General features: G+C 40.0%; 1 protein-coding gene across 2 annotated transcripts in view; it reads right to left on the bottom strand.

Annotated features, from left to right (window-relative positions):
• The window catches only part of LOC126251340 (ribonuclease P protein subunit p25-like protein), a 58,637-nt gene extending 33,559 nt beyond the window's left edge, over positions 1 to 25,078 (bottom strand). The window contains exons 1-3 of one of the 2 annotated variants that reach the window (XM_049951700.1): positions 24,880 to 25,078; positions 24,654 to 24,748; positions 4,678 to 4,856 (exon numbers count right to left, since the gene is read on the bottom strand). In XM_049951700.1, coding sequence (XP_049807657.1) covers positions 4,678 to 4,856; positions 24,654 to 24,748; position 24,880 — 275 coding nt within the window. In that variant the 5' untranslated portion in view covers positions 24,881 to 25,078. The remainder of the gene's footprint in view (positions 1 to 4,677; positions 4,857 to 24,653; positions 24,749 to 24,879) is intronic. The other variant, XM_049951701.1, reaches the window with a different exon arrangement.
• Between the last annotated feature and the right edge of the window lie 332 nt (positions 25,079 to 25,410).

The following is a 25,410-nucleotide window of genomic DNA, read 5'->3' as shown; positions in this document are numbered from 1 at the left end:
CAGACTTGGTTACTGCAGCAAATTACACTGTCAATCAATATATTAAATCACTTTCTTCACAACAATGTTGGATCTTATACTGAAGCTCTTGCTTACCACTTACTCACAGACACACAAGGAGGCAAACAATTTCATTATGATGTAGCAATGGAAGACTTCATGTGCACAACTAACTGGTACATGAAACCACTCTTTTTACAAAGAACACTCCAACACACTGGGCTAAGTACATTTCTGAGTCAAAAGATTATGTAGGAAAGTAATGTGTACTGGGTTATGCTCTAACAGTAAATACAAAATTAAAAACAAAAGCCTTATTTATAGCTGATACACTCTCACAGTGATACAAGTTCTATATTGCATATATATTGCATATGTCCACAAACAGTGTCATAAATATGGTGATAATTTCTACATTTACTGTGGCTTTCTCTAGCTATAATAAAATCCTCCAGTAATGCTCACAATGAGCACAGTTTGCTGGCAGACATCTTAGGTGGTAGTGTGTACAGCAAAGTAATTGGTCCTAAGAGTTTGGTTGATAATGATGAGCAGGTTAGATGCAGTCTTATCATGTTCAAACAACTTGCAGGAATGTAGCCGGGTGTCATCTTCAACAAATTCGGTCATTTTCAAGGCATAAATGCAATGAGAGAGACTGTGCAAGGTGATACTTTTGTTGATGGCCTTATGAAAGTGTTGTCTGGCCTCATGAAAGAGGGAATTTAAACAGTTTTTTCTAACATCTAAATTCATGATGGAGGTATGAAAGAATGGCCGCCTTCCCTTCCTTGACATGCTGGTCAGGAGGAAGGTTGCTGGTATGCTGGGACATTTCATTTATATTATGCCAGCTCACAATGATTTGACAGTTGCTCCACCAAACACAGTGTGAAGAGGTGCTTCATACCCTGTTTCACAGAGACCCCAGGTTATCTCATGTCCTGAAAGCTTATCAGCCACGTTAGCCCCTCTTGAAATCGCCTTCTGCCACAATGATTGTAGTGGAAGACCGATCAGATGCCTGTTGTGCTATCGACCAACCATGAATCAGTTGAATGCCTACACAGTTAGCACTTCCAACAAGACTGGTCGTATTCTGTGAAAATGTGGTATGTAGTTTTTTTTTCCATCTGCATCTACACTGAAGTGCTAAACAAACTGGTATAGGCATGTGTATTCAAATACAGAGATATGCAAACAGGCAGAGTCCGGCGCTGCAGTTGGCAACGCCTATATAAGGCAACAACTGTCTTGCGCAGCTGTTAGATTGGTAACTGCTGCTACAATGACAGGTTATCAAGATTTAAGTTAGTTTGAATGTGGTGCTATAGTTGGCACACGAACAATCGGACACAGCTTCTCCGAGGTTGCGATGAAGTGGGGATTTTCCCGTATGACCATTTCATGAGTGTACCATGAATATCAGGAATCCAGTAAAACATCAAGCTCTCAACATCACTGTGTCTGGAAAAAGATCCTGCAAGTATGAGACTAACAATGACTGAAGAGAATCATTCAATGTGACAGAAGTGCAATCCTTCTGCAAATTGCTCCAGATTTCAATGCTGGGCCATCAACAAGTGTCAAGAGTGGGAACAATTTCATTGATATGGGCTTTCAGAGAAGGTCCACTCTTGTACCCTAGATGACTGCATGACACAAAGCTTTATGCCTCACCTGAGCCTGCAAACACCAACATTGGACTGTTGATGACTGGAAACATTGGCTGGTCGGACGAGTCTCGTTTCAAATTGTATCACGCTGATGGACATTTACGAGTATGGAGACAGCCTCATGAATCTATGGATCCTGCATGTCGCAGGGGACTGTTCAAGATGGTGGAGGCTCTGTGGTGGTGTGGGGCGTGTGCAGTTGAATTGATATGGGACCCCTTATACGTCTAGATATGACTCTGACAGGTGTCACATATGTAAGCATCCTGTCTGATCACCTGCATCCATTCATATCCATTGTGCCTTCCAACGGACTTGGGCAATTCCAGCAGGACACTGTGACACCCCACATGTCCAGAATTGCTACAGAGTGGCTCCAGGAACACTCTTCTCAGTTTAAACACTTCCGCTAGCCACCAGACATGAACATAACAGCCAATGTCTTGTGGTTACACACTACGTTTACATACACTCAGCCCTTAGGTACAGGATTCTTTTCTGGGGACTGAAGGTATGAATCATTGACATATCTTTTAAATTGCAGAAAATGGCCATAACAATAATAACTGGTAGCAGTAGTCAGCATCACTGTAAAAAGCTATTTAAAAAACTGAGCAACCTTACTGCAGCGAGAGGGTACATCTGCCAAACTGCAGTATGTATCAGGCTGCCAAAATAAAAACAAAAAACTCAAAACTATTTTGTATCAAGGGATAAAACTGTATAATAAATTGCCAAAGGAGTGGAAATGTAAAAGATTTAGAGGACCCAGAGTAGTGGATAGTACTGTAAGGGGATAACTACAGTTCCTTGCCACATTTCAGTAGATGGTTATGGTCTACTGCTTCCACAATGATATCATGTGCAAGATGTACAATGCACGATAGTGATGCCTGTTTGCTTAATTTTTCAAGTAGACAGTAGCAAATAGTTGAATATGGAGTCTGGAATTGATGCAAGGTGCACAGCAGCATCTTCACAGTCCAGGAGATATCAGTGGGTGTCTTAGTGTGTGTGGCAGTGAAGAGTGAACCTATGGTTTATTTGCTGGTTGCTTGAAACAAACTGTGTGTAAATCAAGGAATATTATACAATAGGGACTTACTGAATGAGGCTGTGCAGCTATTATAACATCAACAACACCCGAAACTTAATGGAACAATCAACAACACATTCTGGAGGATGGAGTTGCTCTGTCTGGCCATCCTGATTTGTGGTTTCCTGGATTGCTAAGGCAAATGCTGAGATGGTTACAACAACCTAATATTGCAGGACATCAACTTCACACCAGCCATCCCATGGAATATAACACCACACAGATTTTGGTCTGCACTTCCAGCTATCAGGATAGTTTTATTACGGAAGCAGTTGAGACAAATTTAGCAAGTGACCTTATAAATAGAAATAAGGATTTTTGCTCAAGTTTGGCTTGGAATCCTCCTTTCTCCACAGTCAAATGACAGACAGACAAAGTTACTCCCACTTGGCCCCCCCACGGGTAATTAATATTGACAACTTCTGATGTTAGCCATCTTTGGTTGCATGGTAATGTTTATGGTGTTTGTGGATGGGGAGGGGGGGGGGGGCAGGAGCATGGGTATGCACACATTTGGGCAGGCGAGTGTGTGTGCCCCGCATACTGAGGTTGCTTTTTCCTTGCACAGTGCTCTAATGTTGCAGTTGTGCCTGGAAAATCACGGGGGTGCGTACCTGTCAAAACACTGGCAGTTCTCAAAGACATCATCCAGCTGCTTTGTTTAAGTTCTTTGAACATATTGTATGTAGGGAGAAAGTCACATTTTACAATGTCTCATCATGTTCAACATACGGTTCATGGGGGATAGATCTAGTGGTTGATATGGTCAGGGAAGTTTGTGATCATTTTGGCCTCTGATTTTCCAATCCAAAGCTGGAGCCACTGCTTGACGTACTCTGGTAGTTATTGCTCTTACAGTGAATGATGTCCTCACAGACAACTGTTACTGATTTCAAGATAGAACTACTGCCAGTACTTGATCTTTCCTTGCACTATCAAAGGTAATTCACATGGTGATGAGGTGTGATTGGAAGCCTAAGGGGCAGCACCTTTCATCACAGCCCAGCCTCCTGACAGTCCCAGCTAATGTTTTCAATGAAACGTTAGTTCTAATTTGCTTTATGATTGCTGTGCAATCCACAATGGCTGCTACTTGGTTGGGTTTGTCCAGATGCAATCTGCATCTCATTACCAACCAGAACAAAAATGTCAAGTATGTTAACTTTCCTAGGGACAGCAGCATTAACATTATTTCAGAAATGAAAGATCACAAGCTTTGATTTACAGAATACTTAGCATGGTCATTCAGGCCACTATACACATGCAATGTGCCACTGAAATCCATTTAACTGTATGAATTTTGCTTGTCAAGTTCAAGGTGTCACGTCCACAACTTTTACGAACTCAATATGATATTTCCCACAGCAATTCTAGTGTTGGCTGTATCAGTTCAACACTATTGTTTTGGTAAGTGAAATGCAGTTGATATGAGCTTAAATATTTCCATGCTCAGTATGTGATTGCTACTACACCATAATTCTTGACTTTACTGTTCACTTTTCACATGCTGTTCACATGTTAGTTTGCAAATGCAAAACAATATAAGCTTTGCAAGGCACAATATTATTGTAGCATGTTAGATGTTGGAAGTATATCACAAGTTTCTAAATATGGGTAACTGCAAATTTTGTGAAAGACAATAAAACAAGGTGAAGAACATATATTCTTTTGTGACTGATAGTTAGGAAATGAATGTTAGTATAGTTAATTTTGATATGCAAATGTTAATATCATGGAGATATAAAAATTATTCACACAACACAGTATCACGCACGTACATTTATGAAACTTTAAGTCTCAAACTATGAACAATTTTTCATCATGTTTTATAACATGGAGCAATGAAAGAAATTGCAGCATCACAAAAACTAGAATCAACAAAAGGAAATGAAAGAACAGACTCACTTGCGATAGCAGATCTTAGTTATCTGATGCAAATCTTTATTCCGTCTCTTGACGATTTCAGCGCAACTAATTGCTTTACCCATTCCTCCTCCAGAACCACTCCAAACAATTGAACGTTCATCTTTAAATGCTTTCAGAGCATAATTGAGAAGATTCCTCATTTTGCTACCACCTGTGACCTGAAAACAAGTAATGACTAGATAAATCAATTATTTTGTTGCTGAAAAATTACTCTGGCAACATGCATGTATCTTTGGATAGCATATGGAGATACCTGTTTCCAAGCAATTTGCAACAGCAACAATTTTGTGTGTGCATGCGTATTGGGAGGGGGGTTATGAAATTCAAAATTTTAAATGCCACCATTACGTCTAATCAAATAATGGATGATCCACTGTAATTCTCCAAATGTTCTCCTGCAGTAGCAGAAATCATTGCCAACAAAAATCACTGACTGAGCTGAGAAGAGCAGCAGCTATAACTGTGTTGTTCAGTATGCATGGCATGCCATGTAATAATCAGGAACAAAATCTGCTTTGGCAGATATGGAAGAAGGATGTATTGCTCCTGAAACAAATATTCACTAAATTCAAATTATTGGTGCTGTGGTCTTCATTTTGATGACTGATATGATTCAAGTCTACAAGCTAGGCTCTCCTGTGGAGGTCTCATTAAATTTGCATAACTGTTGCATTATACTGGAAGCTGTAGTCAAGCCTTGGTCTCCCTCTGTAATTTTGACATCCCCCCCCCCTCCCACTTCCCATTTCCCATTTCCCTCTATTACCAAATTAACTATTTCATGATACCTCAGAGTATGTCCTATCAACTAATCCCTTCTTTAAGTCATGTTATGCCACAAATTTCTTTTCTTCCCGATTTTGTCCAGACCCACCCTGTCAGTTACGCAATCTACAGATCTAATTTACAGCATGACGTCTAATCAAGTATTCATCTAATCAAGCATTCTTCTAGCACTACATTTCAGAAGCTTCCATTCTCTTCTTGTGTGAGTTGCCTATCATCTCCAATTTACTTCCATAAAAGGTTAAACTCCCAACAAATACTTTCAGAAAATACATCCTAACACTTAAATTTCTATTCAATGTTGATAAATTTTTCTTTTGTTAAAAACATGTTCTTGCTAATAACAATCTGCTTTTTATACCATCTTTACTTCTGTCAGTCCTTTGCTGTTCAAACAGCAAAATTTGTCTACTACTTTTATTGACATATATCCTAATCTACTTCACCATGCATCATTTGATTGATTCCAACTACATTCCATTACCACTGAATTACTGTTGATGTTCATCTTTTAACCTCTTTTCAAGACACTATGCACTCCATTTAACAGCTCTTGCAACTCCTTTGTCAACTCTGACGAATTACAATGTTGCCTGCAAACTATGTAGTCTTTATTTCTTCTCCCTGATCTTTAGTTCCTTCTTCATACAGTTTCATTTCCTTTGCTGCTTATTATACATGCATACTGAATAACAAATGGGATAGGTCACAAACCTATCTTGCTTTCTTCTCAACTGCTGCTCTCATTATGTCCTTCAACTATCATAACTGCATCAAGGGGACTGTCACTTGTTCCATCATCATATGACACAGACATGCCACAATATATAGACATGTCCATTACAAATAAAAAATCAAAAAGACACACTTACATTTAATACAACTCTCTTAAACAGTGAGGAAATAAGGTGGAAATTTTTTTCACAGTTGATTCTCCTAAGAATTTTAATAATTCTGAGGAAATGTCGTCTACTCGAGGTGCCTTGTTTCAACTGAAGACTTTTAAGTTCCGAAAAATTTCACTTGGCAATATTGCAATGCCCACCTCGTCTTCATCCACTTCCTCCTCCCTTGCCATAATACTGCCTTCAAGTTTCTTTCTTTTATATATTCCTTCAATATATGCCTCCATATTTTAGCCCTACTTTCTTTCTTGATGTTCATACAACTGCTTCTCTTTTATTCAAAGGTTTCTTTAATTTTTCTGTATGTATCAGATATCTTTCCCATAGTCATGCATGCTTATACCAATTTGTATCCTTCATTTAGTCATCCCTGCTTTGACATGTTTCACTTTCTGTCAATCTCATTTTTAGGCATTCTAACAATTCTACTATATTTTGTCACAATATTTTTTTCCCTTTAGTGCAATACCATTGAAGGCTACAAAGACAGAAGTCTTAGAGTGTTTTATGCAGAAAAGAGAGACTTGTAGAGTGAGTGAAAGTAAGATCAAACAAGAACCTGTCATTGACACAAAGCATGGAAGGTAAATTCAAATAGAAATCCTTGTGTTGTTATGTAACTCTTATACTGTTATGTTTTCTACTAAATAAGATTGTAATGTCTTATTTTAGACAAACGCCAATATTTTTTACTATTCTGAACCACACATTTTAAAATAAATAAAAAGAATGAAAGACAAGCGATACACACATTTCTTGGTGGGGACAGTGAGTGGTCGAAGTTACAAAAGAGTGGGTCCTTTCAACACAGAAGAAGGTAGAAGATTTCCAGCCACAGAGACTTGCCACTATGTGTGGACGAGATACAGGCTGGCAGGTGCAGTCAGCATGGGTTCTTTGGTGAGGACCAGATAATACAGACGGAGCCGCTCCACTTGACACTGCTACTGTAGACTATGCATCCACTGCCATTTTGGAGACTATCCAACCACCAGGACTATGAGCTAATTCAGTTCATATTATCTAGTCTACACAGATTGGATATGTATTATTCTCAAAAGCACAGATGGTTGCCATTTGCTGTGCTGCATAAAAGAAGTGACCACCACCATCTTGCAAAATGAGCCTTGTAACTTCAAAATCTTGTTGGAAAGACATTTTTTTAACTTCAGAATTTTATTTACATAAGCTACCATGTTTCCTGGAAATACATCATTTATAAATGATATCTGAGTGAGTTGCAACAGGCACAACAAAAAGACTGTCCGAAAATGAACCTTTGTCAGAGGTAGGAAACGGAAACACACACACACACACACACACACACACACACACACACACACACACACACACACACACACACGACTGCAGTCTCTGGCTGCTGAGGCCTCAGCACGCAGAGACTGCAGTCTTGTGTGCAAGAGTTGCATTTGCGTATGCGTGTTGGTGGGTGTGTGTTTTCTAATATTGTTACATTCCATCATGGACTTTCCATTGTTGAATTACATCGAACCGAGTGATTTATTATCTGTCTGAGTCATTGTAAATCACTGACTCTGTTCATTGCAAACCTTATTCTGGAAAATTCAGTGGTGAACAACACCAGAACAGGGAGTGAGCTGCACGGCATCATCTTGCAGAAATTAGTACTTCGAAGACATCAGAAGTACATGAACTGTCTGACTAAATACAACTGTGGTAGGTATAATTTCAATCAAAGGACTTAAGAGCCTCAACTTCCTTTAGCTTGATGAACTATCACTGCTTTAGCTTGTCACTGGAACATTAATTACTCATTTCTTTCATTAATTTCTCAATAGTAAAATTAATAAAAAACTTATTTTTCTATGTCATGCAGATTTATGTGGAAACAGCTTTTCCATGAAGTGAAAAGCTGCTTTAGTGTTGCTGGCCAAAGCATTGTGTTCTGAGCCCAGGTTAAAGTGAAATAATGGTACAAAGGTAGCAAGTTTTACTTTGTGACAAGTCATTTCATCTGCGATGACTAAATGTGAGAAATAATGTGGAGATGTGGAAGACAGTGAAAGTGAAGATGGTTGGAGCCCACCCAATAGCTAGAATCGGAGCTTTTTGTGTGGTTTTACAATCCCAGGGCAGCAGCAGGAGCAGAGTGTGTCAGCTGACAACATGAAACACGCTGTGGTCATTAACTTTTGCTTTGACCATGCAGATGTTATAATACTGAATTTGACTCAATGCTGTAGTTAAAATGAAGTCCAATAGCTGAACAATTGTTGCAACCTGGGAAAAGGCGAATTTTATAACAGCTTTGTGTGTTACAGGTCATGATTCAAATATCCCAAGCATTAGCTAATGTTACATCTACATTCACTTTTAGATATTTGTTGCATTTTTATACTTTCTCCTTTCATCAGTTAAGTTTATTATCTTCTGTGTTATCCAAGGATTTCTAATGGGCCTTGTGTGTCTACCCAGTTATTCATCTGTTGCCTTCAATATTTCATTTCTCAGAACTACCCACTCATCTTATTTATTTCACCTACTTCAGTCACTGAATGACGCTCCCTTTGAAACTCTCACCTCTCACCAATCTCTAAGTCATTCAATTCATCCATGTCCCATCTACTTAATCTCCTATCTTTCTTCAAGTCCATATGTGCTGCTGAAAGAGTTTTGCAATTTAAAATCTAATTTGTAAATCACTTTCTTAGCCATACATAATTTATCTGCACCTTCCCAGTGTGTCCAGATCACTTACACATAGACAAACTCTTCTCATGATTCTCAAGCCTAGCAATGATTAAATTAGGGTCTGTGCAAAATTCTACCAAACAGCTTTCTCTCTCATTCCTTTGACCCATGTCAAGTTTTATTCTTTTTTCTTACCTTATTTTTCCTACTATTGAATTACCATCTCCCATTACATTTGAATATTTGTCTTCTTTAATTTGCAAAATATTTTATTTCATCTCATCGAACACTTTTTTAGTCTGTGGCACAAGTAGGCATGTAAACTTTTACTACTATGGGTTGGAGTGGGAGGAAGGTTGGCTTTATGTCTACCTTGGCTACAAATATAAACACAGTACAGATGTACTGGCTAATGCTGTAAGGATTTTTCAGCCAAACATCACGGCAGTTCTCCCTGCAACTACTGGAAAGATCAAGGGTCCCCTCTTCATGACATCCTTCCTATGTTGTTACACATATAATACAGATATTTGCATTGTCGAGGCATGCAAGCCAGCCCACAAGAGCAAGTTCATTGGTTTGGGGTGGTTGGGGGGTGGAGGAGGGGGGAGGGGGAATTCACAATATTAAAAATACTTTAGTACATCCTGTTTTCAAATTCTTGTTACAATACTTCTACCCCTTTTGGTATTCTCATATAAAGAAAGATGTGTTGTTCATTGTATGTAGTTATCTTCTTTACAAGACAAAAAATTGAATCAATGATCTTAGCTATGATCAACATGGGTTAGGGATCAGCATTTTTGAGCTCCTCATTTAGCACTTCAGCACTTGTACTGGCAAAGCACGGTTTGTGTTTTAATACACCTAGCCAAATGCTATTTTCTCTCTTTTACTTTTTGAAACAGCTGACCACTGGATGAAAGAAGTGGTGGCACAATGACTTTTCATCCAAAATAGCTTCTTCACTTTCTTATCTACATCCATCAAGAAGGTGTCAGTCAATATAAAGTGCTCCCTGACCATGTGTTGGCATTTCTTCATAGTTAAATGAACTTGTTTGACAACTACTACATATCTAGTGGACAAACCAAACATTTTAGAGAAATAAAGTTTATTGGATATACAGCATTTGGGTGTTCTCTTCAACACTCTGTGCAAGCAATTCACACCCAATCCACATTCGTCTCTCCAGTTTGCTCCTTTGTTTACTCCAGGCCTGGCAATAACTAATTTTCTTGCTCACTTTATTTTCAAAGGGCTGCTGGTGCTGAAGTTCTAATTCAAAGCCTGTCCGACACGTTTAGCCAGGTGGAATGAAAGTAAAACTGGATTCCTTAGAGGTCCCAGATTCCTTAGGACAGACTGGCATCACCTTTGCTCACTGTTTGCAAACCAGATGGTGTGTTATGCCTCTGTGGGGACCTCAAAAATATGATGAACACTCCTCAAATGTGGACTCGTACCCCCTTCTACCTCCTGATGAAATATTGTCAAAATTGGCAAGTGGTCAGTATTTCTCCAAGTTCGATATTTTAGAAGCTTACTTTCAACCTCATTTGGATGAAGCTTCTAAAGCCATAATAATATCAAATACCACTCATGACTTCTGTAAATATCAGACGTTACCTTTTGTCACTGCTAGTGTATCAAAGATCTTTCATAAACTTCCACAGTTAACTTTGTGTGTATGGGCCATAAGTCCTACAGAGCGGTAACCCTTCTCACAGCAATGGTACACCACGTGGCCTAAACTCAAATGAGTTACATTAGCAGACAAAAGGTTAGGATGGACACTCCAGAAAAACACAGACCACCAGCAAATGGGCACCACAATGAAAGTTGGGCAGTTTCCTGCTACAGATGAAGACGGACTCATTAGCGCAGCAACGGATATGTTCAAGAGCACAAGAGATGGCTACCAGCTCTGCAGCAAAAACACTGCAGCCATCCAGCAAGTAGCAAAGTTCATAACATCCCACATGAATGTAATGAAAGCCAGTGTGACTGATTTTTGACCTCTGAAACATGCCGAGAATGGAGAAGAACTGGTGGGGAGGGCTTCAGGTCGAGCTGAGGCTTTTGGAGCTTTTGATAGGTCAGGACAGGGCTGTGGATGGGGGATGCACCACAGAGGCGTACATGAGCAGGCCCACAGAAGATGTGATAGAAGGGAAAGCTGGAGTTCTGAAAAAAGGGACTAGATGCAGGGGCGATCATAACCACAGACTGGGCCACCGTTGTGGGACGCACATCTCCGTATCTATAACGCTGCATTCAGCTATGTCCATCACGGACAAACAAAAAGCAATCTAAAAGTCGTCAGTATGCGAAGAAGGGGACACAGTATGCCCCCACAGATCCTACTAGGCCATTGATAACCACTAACAAGAGAGGGACACTCAAAACAGGACCCCATTCTCCTGCAGATGGGAGGTGCTACGGGAGATGCCAACCTGTATCTGAAAGTGCGATGTGAAAGAAAGATCTGGATAAAAATCGGGAGTTGAGTCCCACACACATAAGGTGGCAAGTATGTGGTGGCACCATGTGGCTTCATAAGCTTTATGCAGATCGAAGAAGACTGTAACAAGGTGCTGACACTGGGCAAAAGCCGTTCAGATAGCAGGCTCCAGATGAACTAAATTATCTGGAGTACAGCAGCCATGGCAAAAACCACCCTGGGTTGAAGCCAGAATGTCTCAGGACACAAGGATCCAATACAGCCTTAGACTCACCATATGCTTAACCCTAGCATCACTAAGTGGGGGGAGGTGGCAAAAATTGCCCACAATATTTGTTTTATTTGTGGAATATATCTATGTTGGAGTGAAGAAACGAGAATTTAGATAGTTGTAGAAAAATATCTAGAGTATGGCTGTCATGGTTTTATAATTTCTGTGAATTATTTAAATCTGTCTATTATATTTAATTTAAGTGTGGGCAATTGTTGCCCCCCCCCCCCCCCCCCCCTTAGACATCAGTGACACAACTTTTCTCATTAAAATATTTCTCAATATGGCAGGAAAAAATGCAGTTTCTGACTGTATTGTGTTGTGTTGCCATTGTTGTTTTGAAATAAATCTCCTTTGTTGTTCGAGCAGTTGTACGTTACTCGTAGTTCTAATAAATCGTCTCGTTAGTATCAGAGGTTTCTCACAGATGAAGAGGTGTCAGCTATAATAAATAAAGCAAATGGAGGTGATGAAAGTGATCCAGAAGAAGATGATACAGTTGTGACATATGATAGTGACACAGCAACGGAAAATGAGTCAAGTCCACTGAACTCATCCCCTGATAAACAGCATGCAGATGCTTCCAGCATCATTGTTACAGAAAAAAGCGGTAGGGACTATATTACTGCGTCTCCAAGGCAAGTACTCAGGTCAGTACAAAATATAGTGAATTTTCGTGAAGGTTTGACTCATGAAGGCTTGACCTTTAGTGTGTCAGAATCTTTCACAAAGTTTATAACTCCCGAAATAATGAAGATTATTGTGGACTATGCAAACCAAGAAGCTTGTAATAAGAACTTAAAACTTACAACCACAGGAGAAATGTATGCCTTCATTGGTATTTTGACACTCGTGGGCACAAATGATGACACCAGACTGCTCTTGATGACTTATGGGGGAAAGTACTGGGAAAGAATATCTACATAACTACAATGAATCGTATTCGATGTGGAGAACTTCTGTGCCTGATTAGATTTGATGATAAAGAAACAAGAACCGAAAGACGAAAGAAGGATAAGTTTTGCTCCCTTCGTGAGTTTTCGACAGAATTGATGAAATGTTTGTAAGGTACTACATACCATGTGCAGATCTAATGATCGATGAAATGCGCTCCCTATTTTGAGGAAGATATCTCTTTTAGGTCTTTATGAAAGACAAGCCTGGGAAGTATGGCATATTGGTTAGGATGTTATCAGATGCACACTCCCGGTATGTTCTAAAAATGGAGGTCCTTGCAGGGAAGGATGAACGACCTGCCGAGCAACGGAGTGCAAAGGCAGTTGTTAGATGCCTAGTGAATCTACTGGTAGGAAGTGGACGAAATATACCAACAGATCGTTACTGCACATCCATAGACCTACCCGAGGAACTTTACAATGATGACAAGTTAACTTTGGTGGGAACATTGAAGAGTAACAGAAAACACACACCAGAACAGCTAAAGGAGACACAGGGTCGAGAGCTATATTCCTCTAAGTTCTTATTCACAGATCCGAAAATAGGCAATGCACCAGTTGGCTTGGTTTCATACATCTCCAAATTGCCCACTTCTTTCCACACAACACAATGATAAGACAAACATCAATCTCTACTACAATGAAACCAAAGGGGCATAGACAGCATTGATCAAATGACGTATCATTCAGTAAAATGAAGGACAAGAAGGTGGCCACTATCTCTCTTTTTCACCTTGATAGATATTGCCTGTCTCAGTGCTGGAACAATTTTCATGATAAACAACCCAAACTGGAATAAAAGGAAGAATAATGTAAGAAGGCTGTATCTGCTGGAATTAGGTCAACAGATCGTTAGGCCAGCTGTGGAAGAGAGAGCAAAGAATATCACGGGCTTACAAAAGCCTATGATCTCTGCAATGGAAAGTGTTCTAGGGAAAATGCTACCCAGCATTACTGCAACTGTTCAATCAGGTGAATTTTATTCAAGAGGAAGATGTCACACCTGTTTGAGGAGTAAAAACTCTAAGAAGGAAAAAGGCAAGATGACAAAAGTGTCTATAGTTTGTTGCAAGTGCTCCAAGTATGTGTTTTCCACTCTCTCTGCAAAAACAATCATACACAAAGGTTGTGAAATTGAAAGTGAAAGTGAGTAGGAAGGAAAAACTCAACTGTAATTTCTGACTTTGATTTCCTGTTTTCTTATTTGTGGTTTGGTATTGTACATTATTTTAAGGAAAAACTCAATTGTAATTTCTGACTTCGATTTTCTGTATTCTTATCTGTAGTTTGGTATTGTAAATTCTTTTATGATTTCTTAATGTAAGTCTAATGTATATGAAAGTGTTAGTTTCATGATAAAAATATAATAATATTTGTCATATTCATTACTTTATTTATTGTGTTTGTATATGTTATAATGTTCCTAATAAATATGGAAAGTGTGTTGCAACCTAATAAAGAAATTCCTAGTTCATTAAATAATCAAAACAAAACAAAACAAACAAAGAAAATGTTAAAAAGTGAAAAGAATGTGGGGGCTATTTTTGCCCCCCCCCTCCCCTCCCCTCAGGCATCCATGTGACAGATCCGAGCTTAGTGGTCCTAGGGTTAAGTAACTTGCAGAGCACACTTGTTAAACTGATTGGATGATAGCTGTCCATCTGAAGAGGTGGTTTACCCTATTTTAAAACTGGAATAATGAAACTTTCCCAAAACTGGGAAGAGAATCCTCCCCTATAGAGACAGTTAAAAATGGCGAATACATTATGTTTGCTAGCCACCGATAAGTGTTGAAGTATTCACTTGTGCACCTGGTCCGCTCAAAAAGCCGTAAGAGTTCTGGCGGGTTCTCATTCACTAAATGGGACATTGTAAGGCTCCAAATGATGGGGAATGCAAGATAAAGGGAGTTGTTCCAGACAGTGTCTGAGAAGATGGAACGTGGGCAGATAGTGGACTGATGCTGAAGCCTCAATGAAATGCCAGGCAAAATGATCAGCAACAGAGTCTGAGTTGGTGAGAATAACACCATTCAGGGAAGTTCCCAGGACATCTGTAGAAGGACGGTGGCCAAAAATGCACCTGATCTTTGCTCATAACTGAAAAGAGGGAGTGTGCAACTCAACGGCGGTGACATATCGTTCCCAACAAATATGTTTCTGATGTTTAAGAAGATAATAGGTGTGGGCACAAAGCCATTTAAAGACCAAGAGGTGGATGCCATTTGTAGTGTTGGAGGGCAAGACAGCAGTCTTTAACAGCCACAAAATATATATAGGGAAACATTCCACGTAGGAAAAATATATCTAAAAACAAAGATGATGTGACTTACCAAATGAAAGTGCTGGCAGGTCGACAGACACACAAACAAACATACACACAAAATTCAAGCTTTCGCAACAAACTGTTGCCTCATCAGGAAAGAGGGAAGGAGAGGGAAAGTCGAAAGGATGTGGGTTTTAAGGGAGAGGGTAAGGAGTCATTCCAATCCCGGGAGCGGAAAGACTTACCTTAGGGGGAAAAAAGGACAGGTATACACTCGCACACACATGGATATGTGTGTGTGTGTGTGTGTGTGTGTGTGTGTGTGTGTGTGTGTGTGTGTGTGTGCGCGCGCGCGCGCGAGTGTATACGTGTCCTTTTTTTCCCCCTAAGGTAAGTCTTTCCGCTCCCGGGATTGGAATGACTCCTTACCCTCTCCCTTAAAACCCACATCCTTTCGACTTTCCCTCTCCTTCCCCTCTTTCCTGATGAGGCAACAGTTTGTTGCGAAAGCTTGAATTTTGTGTGTATGTTTGTGTGTCTGTCGACCTGCCAGCACTTTCATTTGGTAAGTCACGTCATCTTTGTTATATATATATATATATATATATATATATATATATATATATATTGGGAGTGGGGGGGGGAGGTCCTCATCCACCATCCATCTGCCATCAGGCTCATCCACCATCCATCTGCCATCAGGGAGAACTTGCGGAAGAGGGGATCACTGAAGCAGCTGCCGGAAGAACGGCATTGGTCAAACTCCATATGGACTTATCAATGCTGTCGTGTGGTGGAGTGGTTGGGATGGCAGCCAAGGAAAAAGCATCCCAATTTGCAATAGTAAAGGCCCACCTCGGAGGGCATCCAGGTGAGTGATGCTGAAGAAAAAATAAGATGATCGATAAACAATCACTGCCACTCAAACCATTGTGAACTCCCCACTGAACAATGGGGAGGAGTCTATGGCTACAGATGGGAAGATCAATGGCTGAGAAAATGCAATGTGCCACACTAAAGTGTATGGAGACTCCAGTGATGAGGAGTCAGAGATCAAGTCCTACTAGCGGGTCTTCAACAGTCCCGGCCTGGTCAGGGGCACACCCCAAGGGTGCCATCCAGATGCAGCAAGTGCCACCTGGCACAGCAGTCGTTGCCAGGAGTTCTGATGTCACAAAACCATGAGCAATGACTCGGAGGCATACACAAGGAGGTGACAGCACACATATCAGAAATGTGATCCCTGTGTTGTCAGGGGGCTCAGCCAAATGGGTATATAACAGTCCCACCACGCGGACTGCTTACCATGCTGGGGCGGGTGGTGGGTTGGTTACATCAGGAAAGAAGTGGGGAAGGAACCCATGCCAGAGACGCTAATGGCTTACACTACAGAAACCATTTAGAAAAGTGAGGTCAAACCCGAAGGGGGATCAGAAAAATAAGGGACTGTGGAAACACAAGACCATAAAAGAATGGCGGAACTGAGGGAATAGCTGGATCATAAAAAGAAACACAAAACCCAAGGGAGAAAGGGGGGAGGGGCAGGAGGGAGAGGAGCCAGGATGAGGAGTGGATATGTGGAAAGGAATGTATCACATGAGAGAAGATATGCTGCAATACCACGGGGCCCAATGCGCGCTACACATGTACCACACAAAAGAGCTGTGGGCTGCCTCAAGGGAGAACAGCATAGTCCCACTAATCCGAACCCCGGTAATATGAACGTTCAGTTAACCCAAACGAGAAAAATGTTAGTCTAAGAATGGAAAACAGTACGGTAAACTGCTGTACATACACACTATTTCAATTTACACAGTGCAGTAAACATGTATGAGAAAAATTGGCAAGAAAGCATTAGGTTTAAGCAATGCATAACAATGAAAGAAAAGCTGTCAAACTTACTAAAATACAGCAGACATTTTATCCCTACTCTTTAGATGACAAAAACTCAGTCATTGCTTTTTGGCGAAGACAGTCTACTGTATGATGCATAGTTGCACCATCGTCTCATAAACATCAAATCAGCAGGTGTAGCAGTGGGCTGTTGCTCCAAATAACATAGTGCCAGCTCTCCTTAGTTGCCTTCAGGCTCATTGTCACTTCTGTCACAGTAGTCCACTTCTTCCAGGTCTCGAGTCACAGCAGCAACTAAATCAGTGTCAGTAAAGTCCTCCACACATGCCTCATCCATTGCCATCTACTCATCTACAATTCCTTCACTAGCTTCTTCACATCCACTGTTTGTCTGTATCATTTGTAGTAGATTTTCCTCTTCATTTTCAACTAGGTTGTCCTGAAATTCAAGAGATGTCCACAGTTTTCTCCACGATTTTTTCAGAGTATTTTCTGAAATATTTTGCCATGCCTTTTTTTATTTTGTCCACTGAAGGAATGCTATCATCTTGGATAATCATTCTTAAAAATTTTTTCTGTAAATCAGTTTTAATGTTTGCATACGCCCTGGTACATTAGCTGTAGAAGTCGTGTAACATTAGGCGGCAAAAACTTTGCCACAATTTCTCCATCACATAATTCGTCAGTGCTGGGGTGAGATGGCGCATTATTAATCAAAAGGATTGCACCGGGAGCCAAATGATTTTCCTTAGAAAACTGCCAAACAGAGGGAACAAACTGGCCGTGAAACCATTCTTTGAACAGCTTACCATCCATCCATGCTTTTTCTGGTCTCAATAATATAGGGGAAGGGACTTCATGTTGCAGATTTTAAAAGCTATGGACCCAGCAGATTTGCCGATCAGCATTAATGGTAGCTTGTGATTACCAGCAGCATTGCTGCATGCTAATGAAGTCAGATGATCTTTGCACATTTTAAAACCAGGAGCATGGTCTTCTGCTTTTGATGCCAGGCTTTTTGTTGGCAATGCCCTAAAATTAAGGGGAGAATACTTCCCCTCTCTAATTTTTTCAAACTCATCCAAATATTCCTTCACTGCATCACAGTCAGAAAAAAACTTCTATCCAGTAATCGTTAGCTCATGGATTCTAAGACTTTTTTGAATCTGTCCAACCAACCCGTACTTGCACTAAGAGACTCATCACCAATCATTAATTTGTTCAGGTAAACAGCCTTCTCCTGAACCACTGCTCCACTCAAAGGAGTTCCTCTTTCTCTTTCCTGCATAAACCAAAGGAAAAGAGCTTCATCCACTTTATCATACTGGGACCGTTTCAGAGTCTGCCGAATTTCAAGTGTTTTTTCCGAAGACGTTGCAAGGACTGTTCAAGCTTCACTCAGTTCTTCTTCCAATCACAAATGGTTGCTTTACCAACACCCAGTTCCGCTGCCAGTTTATATACATTCTCACCATTATCTATCTGCTTCAAAGCATTCAGTTTTTCTCTGAGGGTTAAAGTTGTATTTTTCCATTCACCCATGAGGAAAATATGTACACCACTACACCCAAACAAATACAATACAACTGTTACACATGCCAGTGATCGATAACTAACATAACCAAGCCCTTTGTGAGCCAGCTGGCAGTGCACTGATCTCAGACACTACAAAGATCTCAACAATGCACAACAACAAGGGCAGGGAGTGAGAGTGAGCCATTGTTCCCATTTGTTACTATGGTGTACCTACTTATCTGCTTGGTATACTTCACTCTAGAAATTCTCACCATAATTCCGGCTAATCCCAACAAATCGGTAATCTGAACAAGGCCCGGTCCCAATTAGTTCGGATTAATGGGACTCTACTGTATTTTGATTTATGTACTTTCAAATAAAACTGTTATACACTGTTTACATGGGCTGTGTTCTCATTGTGCCTCAACCAGAGCAAAACTTAGCAAAACTATTGCCAACATTCCACAATGGATCAATTATCCGGATGATTTAGTTGTAAGAGGAAGAACTCAGGAAGAGAATATACTGAATCTACAGGAAATATTTTCAGTTGTTTTGAAAGACCGGTTAACGTGTAATTTGTCCAAATGCTCCTTCTTTCAGCCTTCTATTTAGTATACAGAATGTACCCTCGGCCAGTAAGGCCTCATATGTCACAGAATGGGGCAACTGTTTTCTATATACCAACATGAAAATTATGCATTATGCCTGATTTACTTCCAGACTGTAAAGAAAGCCCATCCATTGAATCAACTGCGAAGAAAAAGGGATTCCTTTACAGTGATCCACAGAATGCCAACAACCATTTCTTAAACTGAAGTAATCTCCAAACTGCTAATTGCCTAACCCTGTATCAACATCATTTCCTATCTATGTTGGGCACAGACAAGTCACCATACATCACTTTTGTTCTATCATTTATATACCCAGATGGTTCTGAAAGGCCAATTGCATTCCTATCTTAAGCTACTGACCATGGCATAAGAAAACTATTCAAAAGTAGGCAAGGAAGCATTGGCAATTGTATTTTCTAACCAAAAGTTTTGCATTTTCCTGTATGGCAACTAATTTTATCTAGTCACTCATTGTAAGCTATTGTTGTCGATATTTGAACTCAAGCCAAAGTTACCTGCACAGACATAGAGCTTACAAGACAGTCATCTTTTCTTATCAAATTACCATCACTTTCAGAGATGTTGCAGCAGTCATATATAAGCATCCAATCTTGAGTCGGGTTTGATAGTTTGTACAGTCCTGCTGGCCGCATGTTCTTCCTTCGACAGCTGGCATGGAATTTCATTGTTTTTCTTTTTTTCTCTCCACAATGCCATGCCGTTTATTCTTGTCAAAGGCATTCTGTTGTTGACTCAGGATACCCACCAGTAACAAGTAGCAACTCCAGAGGTCCTAAGCTCGTGTATATTGCAACTCCTGCATCAATTCCGCTGGGGCATTTCCAGAATGAAGAACCTTGCCTAGTGTTATGTATATTTACCATGCATAGAAGAGGATACTGTGCAAGTGGCTCAACAATATCAGGCTTATCAGTGACAGCAAGCGGCATCAGCTCAAATTACCAGCCGGGGCTTGTATCTACTCAGCTCTGGGATCTAGTGCATGAGGATTTTGCAGGTCAGTACCATGGGACTTGTGGTTGATTTTAATAGATATGTATTCTCATTGCCAACATGTAATATAAATACAACAGAACATGACAGAAAATATGACTGATGTTCCGGCGTATCGACAAGTGCTAGCACGAAGAAGAAGATCTCAAGAGCAAAGAAGGCAGTGAGACGACATCAGCCAATAGCCCGCTAACAAGGACCGCACCACAACAGGAGTGCCCTCTAGCCGAAGAGAATATAAGTGCCGCTCCTGCCAGCCTCGGCTGCATAATATTGTACAGTATTAGACAGTACTAGACCCAGTCTACGATAGCAGTTAGTAATGATCCATATCAATTGCTTACTTGGACATTGTCTATAGCGAAGAACATTACTTGTCTGCATGTTGCCCATCACTTGCGACACCACTGTAAATTCAAAATTAAGTATTGTCACCCTACTTTTTTGTAATAACAACTATTAATGTGATTTGCTAGAATTGTTGTATAGCAATCCGAGAACACAGCATCCTTTAGGCACCCCCATACGAGACAAGTGGGCAGGACCCCACAACTAAGGACAACACAATTATTTTTTCTGTTGAAAGAGCTTCCTGAACACTAGTCACCGATAAAGGTCCAGTTTACATTTGTGAGTTTTCAAGAGTTTTGCACCCAGAAAGGGATTAAGCATATTACCACACCCAATTTTCAATGGGTGTCTAGTGACACGGCAGAACATTTTGTGAGAATGTTTAAGATGCAGGTGGAAAAATCTTGACATCCACTCCTATCGATTCTGCACTGATCTCCTTTTTATTCTCACATTAAGCAACACTGTACAATTATTGCAGCCCAATGGAACTTTTGCATGGACATCCTCACTGTTCCTTCCTAGATTCATTGCAGTCTCCATCAATACTAGAAGTAGTTGTACAACTGTTAAAGTGGCATCTGGGCACACACATTCAGACATTCAACTGGCTGAATACGTGGCTCCATCTCTGGCCAGCAGGCTGGTCCTGGTGGCCACACCTTGAGGCAATGGAGCCACCTCATCCACTCCAAAGACTGCAAAAAAGGAAATGTAGGGTTCATTTCCAGGATGACATCCCAGGCTGTGGACAACTGGCATTCCTGATTCTCCAACCATCATCCATCGCCCCTATGGATCCAGACCTGGAGGATGAACAGGATGACCTGCAATTTGTGTTGGGTCTAATCAGACACGCAGTCGACTCACGAATCAGCAGCTAGCCACTACTCTGGCCCACCATCACAATAGTTCTGACTGTATGGGCTGATTCAGCAGAGAGGCATCTTATCCCACCATATGTAACAAAGGATTAGTTGACATAATTGCTAGATGCGGCATGTTGTGATACACCTGTCGGCACCAGGTTACATGGATAAACAATAGAGGTGGATTTAAGGACTGCCATGGACAGTCTCAGTATCACTGTTCTCAGCTTCCTTAGTGTGTACTACCTGCTCTCTGGTGCACTTATTTACAATGACTTTGTGATACTTGGCTATTTTCTGGACACTGATTTGGGCTTTGTTATGTCTGAAAGTCGCCATTTGTCTTGCGCATGGACATGCCTGTTTTCGTAATGTGGTGTGTCTCCATTCTCCGTTTGATCGCAATTTGTGTCTGTTACGAGTGCACTGAGGAAGCGGTTTGTTTTAGAGGGCTTTCCAGTGGGATAAACTTACAGTGTTCTCCAATAATAATGTCTCAGTTATCCAGTAAATCTTCAGAGTTGTTCAAGATATCCATCTCAAGAAGGTTTATTACTGTTTAATTAAAACACAGTGAGACTGTAATTTATTTTTCGATAATTTGTTTTCAATAAAACCTGTGTTGCTGGAGAAGCAGACTGATAATACTTTTCGTTACTAGTTAGTGCTCTGGGGGGGAAAAACAAAAGAAAGAGAGGGTGTTACAGCATATTGTACACAGACCTCACAGAATTTAAGACTGTTGGGAAAAGAACAGTCCAATAATTTGTGTTCCAGTAATTACATGCTACACTTCTGTTTCTACATTAGAGGGAGGCTCTTACGCAACTGATGAGAATCTTCAGATCTCTAATGTATCCAGATAAATGCAGCCACACTTCATCAGAAAAAATCATTTCTGAATCAGCCTCCCATAAGGTAAAGACTGTAACAGCCAGCTGCAGCACAGATACTACCAATCAGCAACCAACTTTGTCAGTCAATGCACTATCGTCACTTTGCAAGGTTTCCGTTTGAGTTTGTGTTCAAGTTCTGTGCGAAGATGCTGCAGACACAGCAATCTTAAGTGCTAAACTGTGCAACAATTTTTGCACACTTATTCCCAAGGCCATTCCAAACCAAAATCTGAGAAACTGACCATAGCATATGTGGCTATCCAAGGCTGCAGCCCCCCCCCCCCCCCTCCCCACCTCACTTCCGTTTTTGTTCCAGCACTCCCTTTTCTACAGTGATTTATCATTGCTATGTGATTATAACTAACAGAAGTCAACTGCAACAGGCAGTTTTAGTATCTTGGCACAGGTTTGTCATAATGGCTCCGAGATCTGAGTGCACCTATGATTGATTGAATTCATGAAGTAAAATTTTACTAAACATTATCTTCAAATATTACTCTCAGATGGAAATAAAAAACATTTCAACAAAAATATGATGCATAACCTTAAACTTGCCTTGATGTTACTAGCTATGTACATCTCATAACAATTCAGAACAAGGTACAGACAGGAGGAGTTACTGCATTTTAGTTGCTACCATCAAACACGCCACATCAGATACAGATAATAGGAATATGGACCAAATAATTGTCTTTCATGCACCGGTAGAAAAAATTTTGTGTTTTTTAATATGTAAGCTGACAAATATACCTTTCTGCCAGTGGAAACACTACTTAAAACAGCAAGCGTCAGGGTTTGTCCAACATTGTGTCAACACAACCCTAACTCAAGAGAAAAACAGAATTTCTGTATTTGAAAAAATAATGCATGAATGTAAATCTCATTTCTGAGCAATGAAGGTGCTTGTGATTTTGTTGGCCCATTTCTATAAAGGTGGATGAGCTTTGTTAAAACAGGTCATCAACATGGTTACATTTTCTGGATTGGCATTCATACCAAGTTTTGGTGCTGGTATGTTGGTGATTAACAGGCACACAGTTTTTCAAATTGTTTTTAACTTTATTTTGTAAGAAATGCTCTATGGAAGCTAGGGCTGGGTGTTTAACAAAAAGCAAGAAAGCCATATTCAAGCACAAGAAAGGAATGTCCCTAGACAAGTTAAAGGTTGCACAGTACAAGACAGACCAACCAATCAAGATAAAAGAGAAGAACTAAAACTTTTTAGTATAAACGCTAATACTCCAGACTATAGGAGAAAATTGAACAAACACCTGGGAAAATGCAGAGTGACAGGCTAGAAATTATAAGGGCCAAGAAAAAGAGAGAGAGTCGTCCTATCATGAAACTAATATGGGTTACTACCCACCTGAGAACAGATCGTGCGAGTACAATTGCTACTTCAACTTGAACCTCCAACTAAGTGTTGTGACTTTAAAACATGTTTCTTACAGAAAAAGAAGTATTTCTTACTAACAATATTATGAAAAGGATAGTTACTACTCACCATATAGCAGAGATACTGAGTCATAGGTAGGCACAATAGAAGGGCTGTCTCATGTGTGTGAGCTACAGCAGCTGGCCTCGGCAGCCAAAGACTGCAGTTACATGTATGTGTGTGTGTTTTTTCTATCTCTGATGAAAGCATTGTTGGGCGAAAGCTCATTTTCTGGCAGTCTTTTGTTGTGCTTATCTGTGACTCAGCATCTCTGCTATATAGTACGTAGCAACAGTTCTTTTCATAATACTGTTACATTCCACACTGGATTTTCCACTTTAGAATTTCTTACTAGCTAGGTGCTGTATCGTGCTTAACGTCATTTCATTGGGGTTTTGAGATTATGGCTAAAAGAAATTAACATAGCCCCTACTTCACAGCCAAATTCAAACAAAGATGCAAATAAATTTAATTACTTTCAGAAGAATTTATAAACCCTAAACATATGAAACTGTAATCAGAATTCATTACGTCATTACTTCACACCATTCTTTGCCAATTTATTTTGGAGATGGAAATTTGATATTAATTCATTCAAGCTAAAGACAGTGTGAAAAAAGCAAAACCTTCTCCTGTTTGCTGGAAATTAAGTGATTACCTGGCAACATAAAATATAAACTGAAGCATGTTATAACCACACGACTCTTTTATTCTGAATCCTCTATAGAACAATTACAACAAATGAAAGGTCAAATAACATTTACAGACTACCACCAGAACACACTAAGGGCTTTACTGCAGAGAAGCTACTAATCTAAATATCCCCCATCTCTTCGTTCCTTTTATTGTTGTGAATAAATACGTCAAAACTTACGAAAATAATATCACAGCACCTCCAACAATCATCATTGTGCAGACCTTACTTCACACAAAAATGAAACATCTCAAAGCATAATGCTCTATGAAGTTTAAGATCTAAACTTACGACTGCTTTTTTATGATTAACAGTGAAAGACATGAAAGAGGTAATAATTCATCGAAAGTTACAACATGAAATATATCAAACAACGAAAATTCGTATACATACCTGCATCCATATGAACTTTTCTGGCAAGTTGGGGATCGGAATCTTTTCCTTTTCCAGAGGTTCTTCAACATTTTTACCCTTAGTATAGTTTTCCACTGAAATATAACAGCAAATTATATGTGGCAAATTAAAAAGCGCTGACAGTCAAAAGAACAAATACACCCTTTTTAGATGTACAGAAAACAAGTACACAATCATAAGAGATGCAAAAATAAATTTATCTTACTCTTAGATCATACGGATTTCTTATTTTTGTGTCGCTTTCGTTTGGAAAGCAGCACAGCTTACATTATTAAATGAAATGGGTTATATTTCGCCAAATTTTTGTTATACTTCGTTTCTTTTGCTGCGTTCAAACACATAATACGCTATCAGCTGTTGTAATTATAAACACAAACAGACAGCTCCATTAACAACAATTGAATATCGCTTACAGGCTGCCAACGTAGGAATGATTGAAGCCCATACCTACTGTCGTGCCAGTAGCATGGTCGGTACACCGGAGGAGATCTTTGGCGAGATGGTTTATAACATCTAGACTCCACAGTCTGTTCTGATAAATACGAGGACTACAGAGAATGTGTGAAGATTTCACGTCCAATCGACGTCGAAGTGCGTCCGAATGGAAAGAAATGTCACGAATACCAAAAAGTAAGAAAAATAACTGAGGGTAAGAGCTTCTTCTGTTGCGAAAAGGAAACATGTTTTCGAGAGAAGATGCTCTTATCATCAGGTTGTCAAACTCAGCTAATGAGAT

This window comes from Schistocerca nitens, chromosome 4, assembly GCF_023898315.1.
Source record: "Schistocerca nitens isolate TAMUIC-IGC-003100 chromosome 4, iqSchNite1.1, whole genome shotgun sequence".
Taxonomy (NCBI): domain Eukaryota; kingdom Metazoa; phylum Arthropoda; class Insecta; order Orthoptera; family Acrididae; genus Schistocerca; species Schistocerca nitens.
Note: the sequence above shows the minus strand (reverse complement) of the source record. Positions and strands in the feature narration are given on the sequence as shown.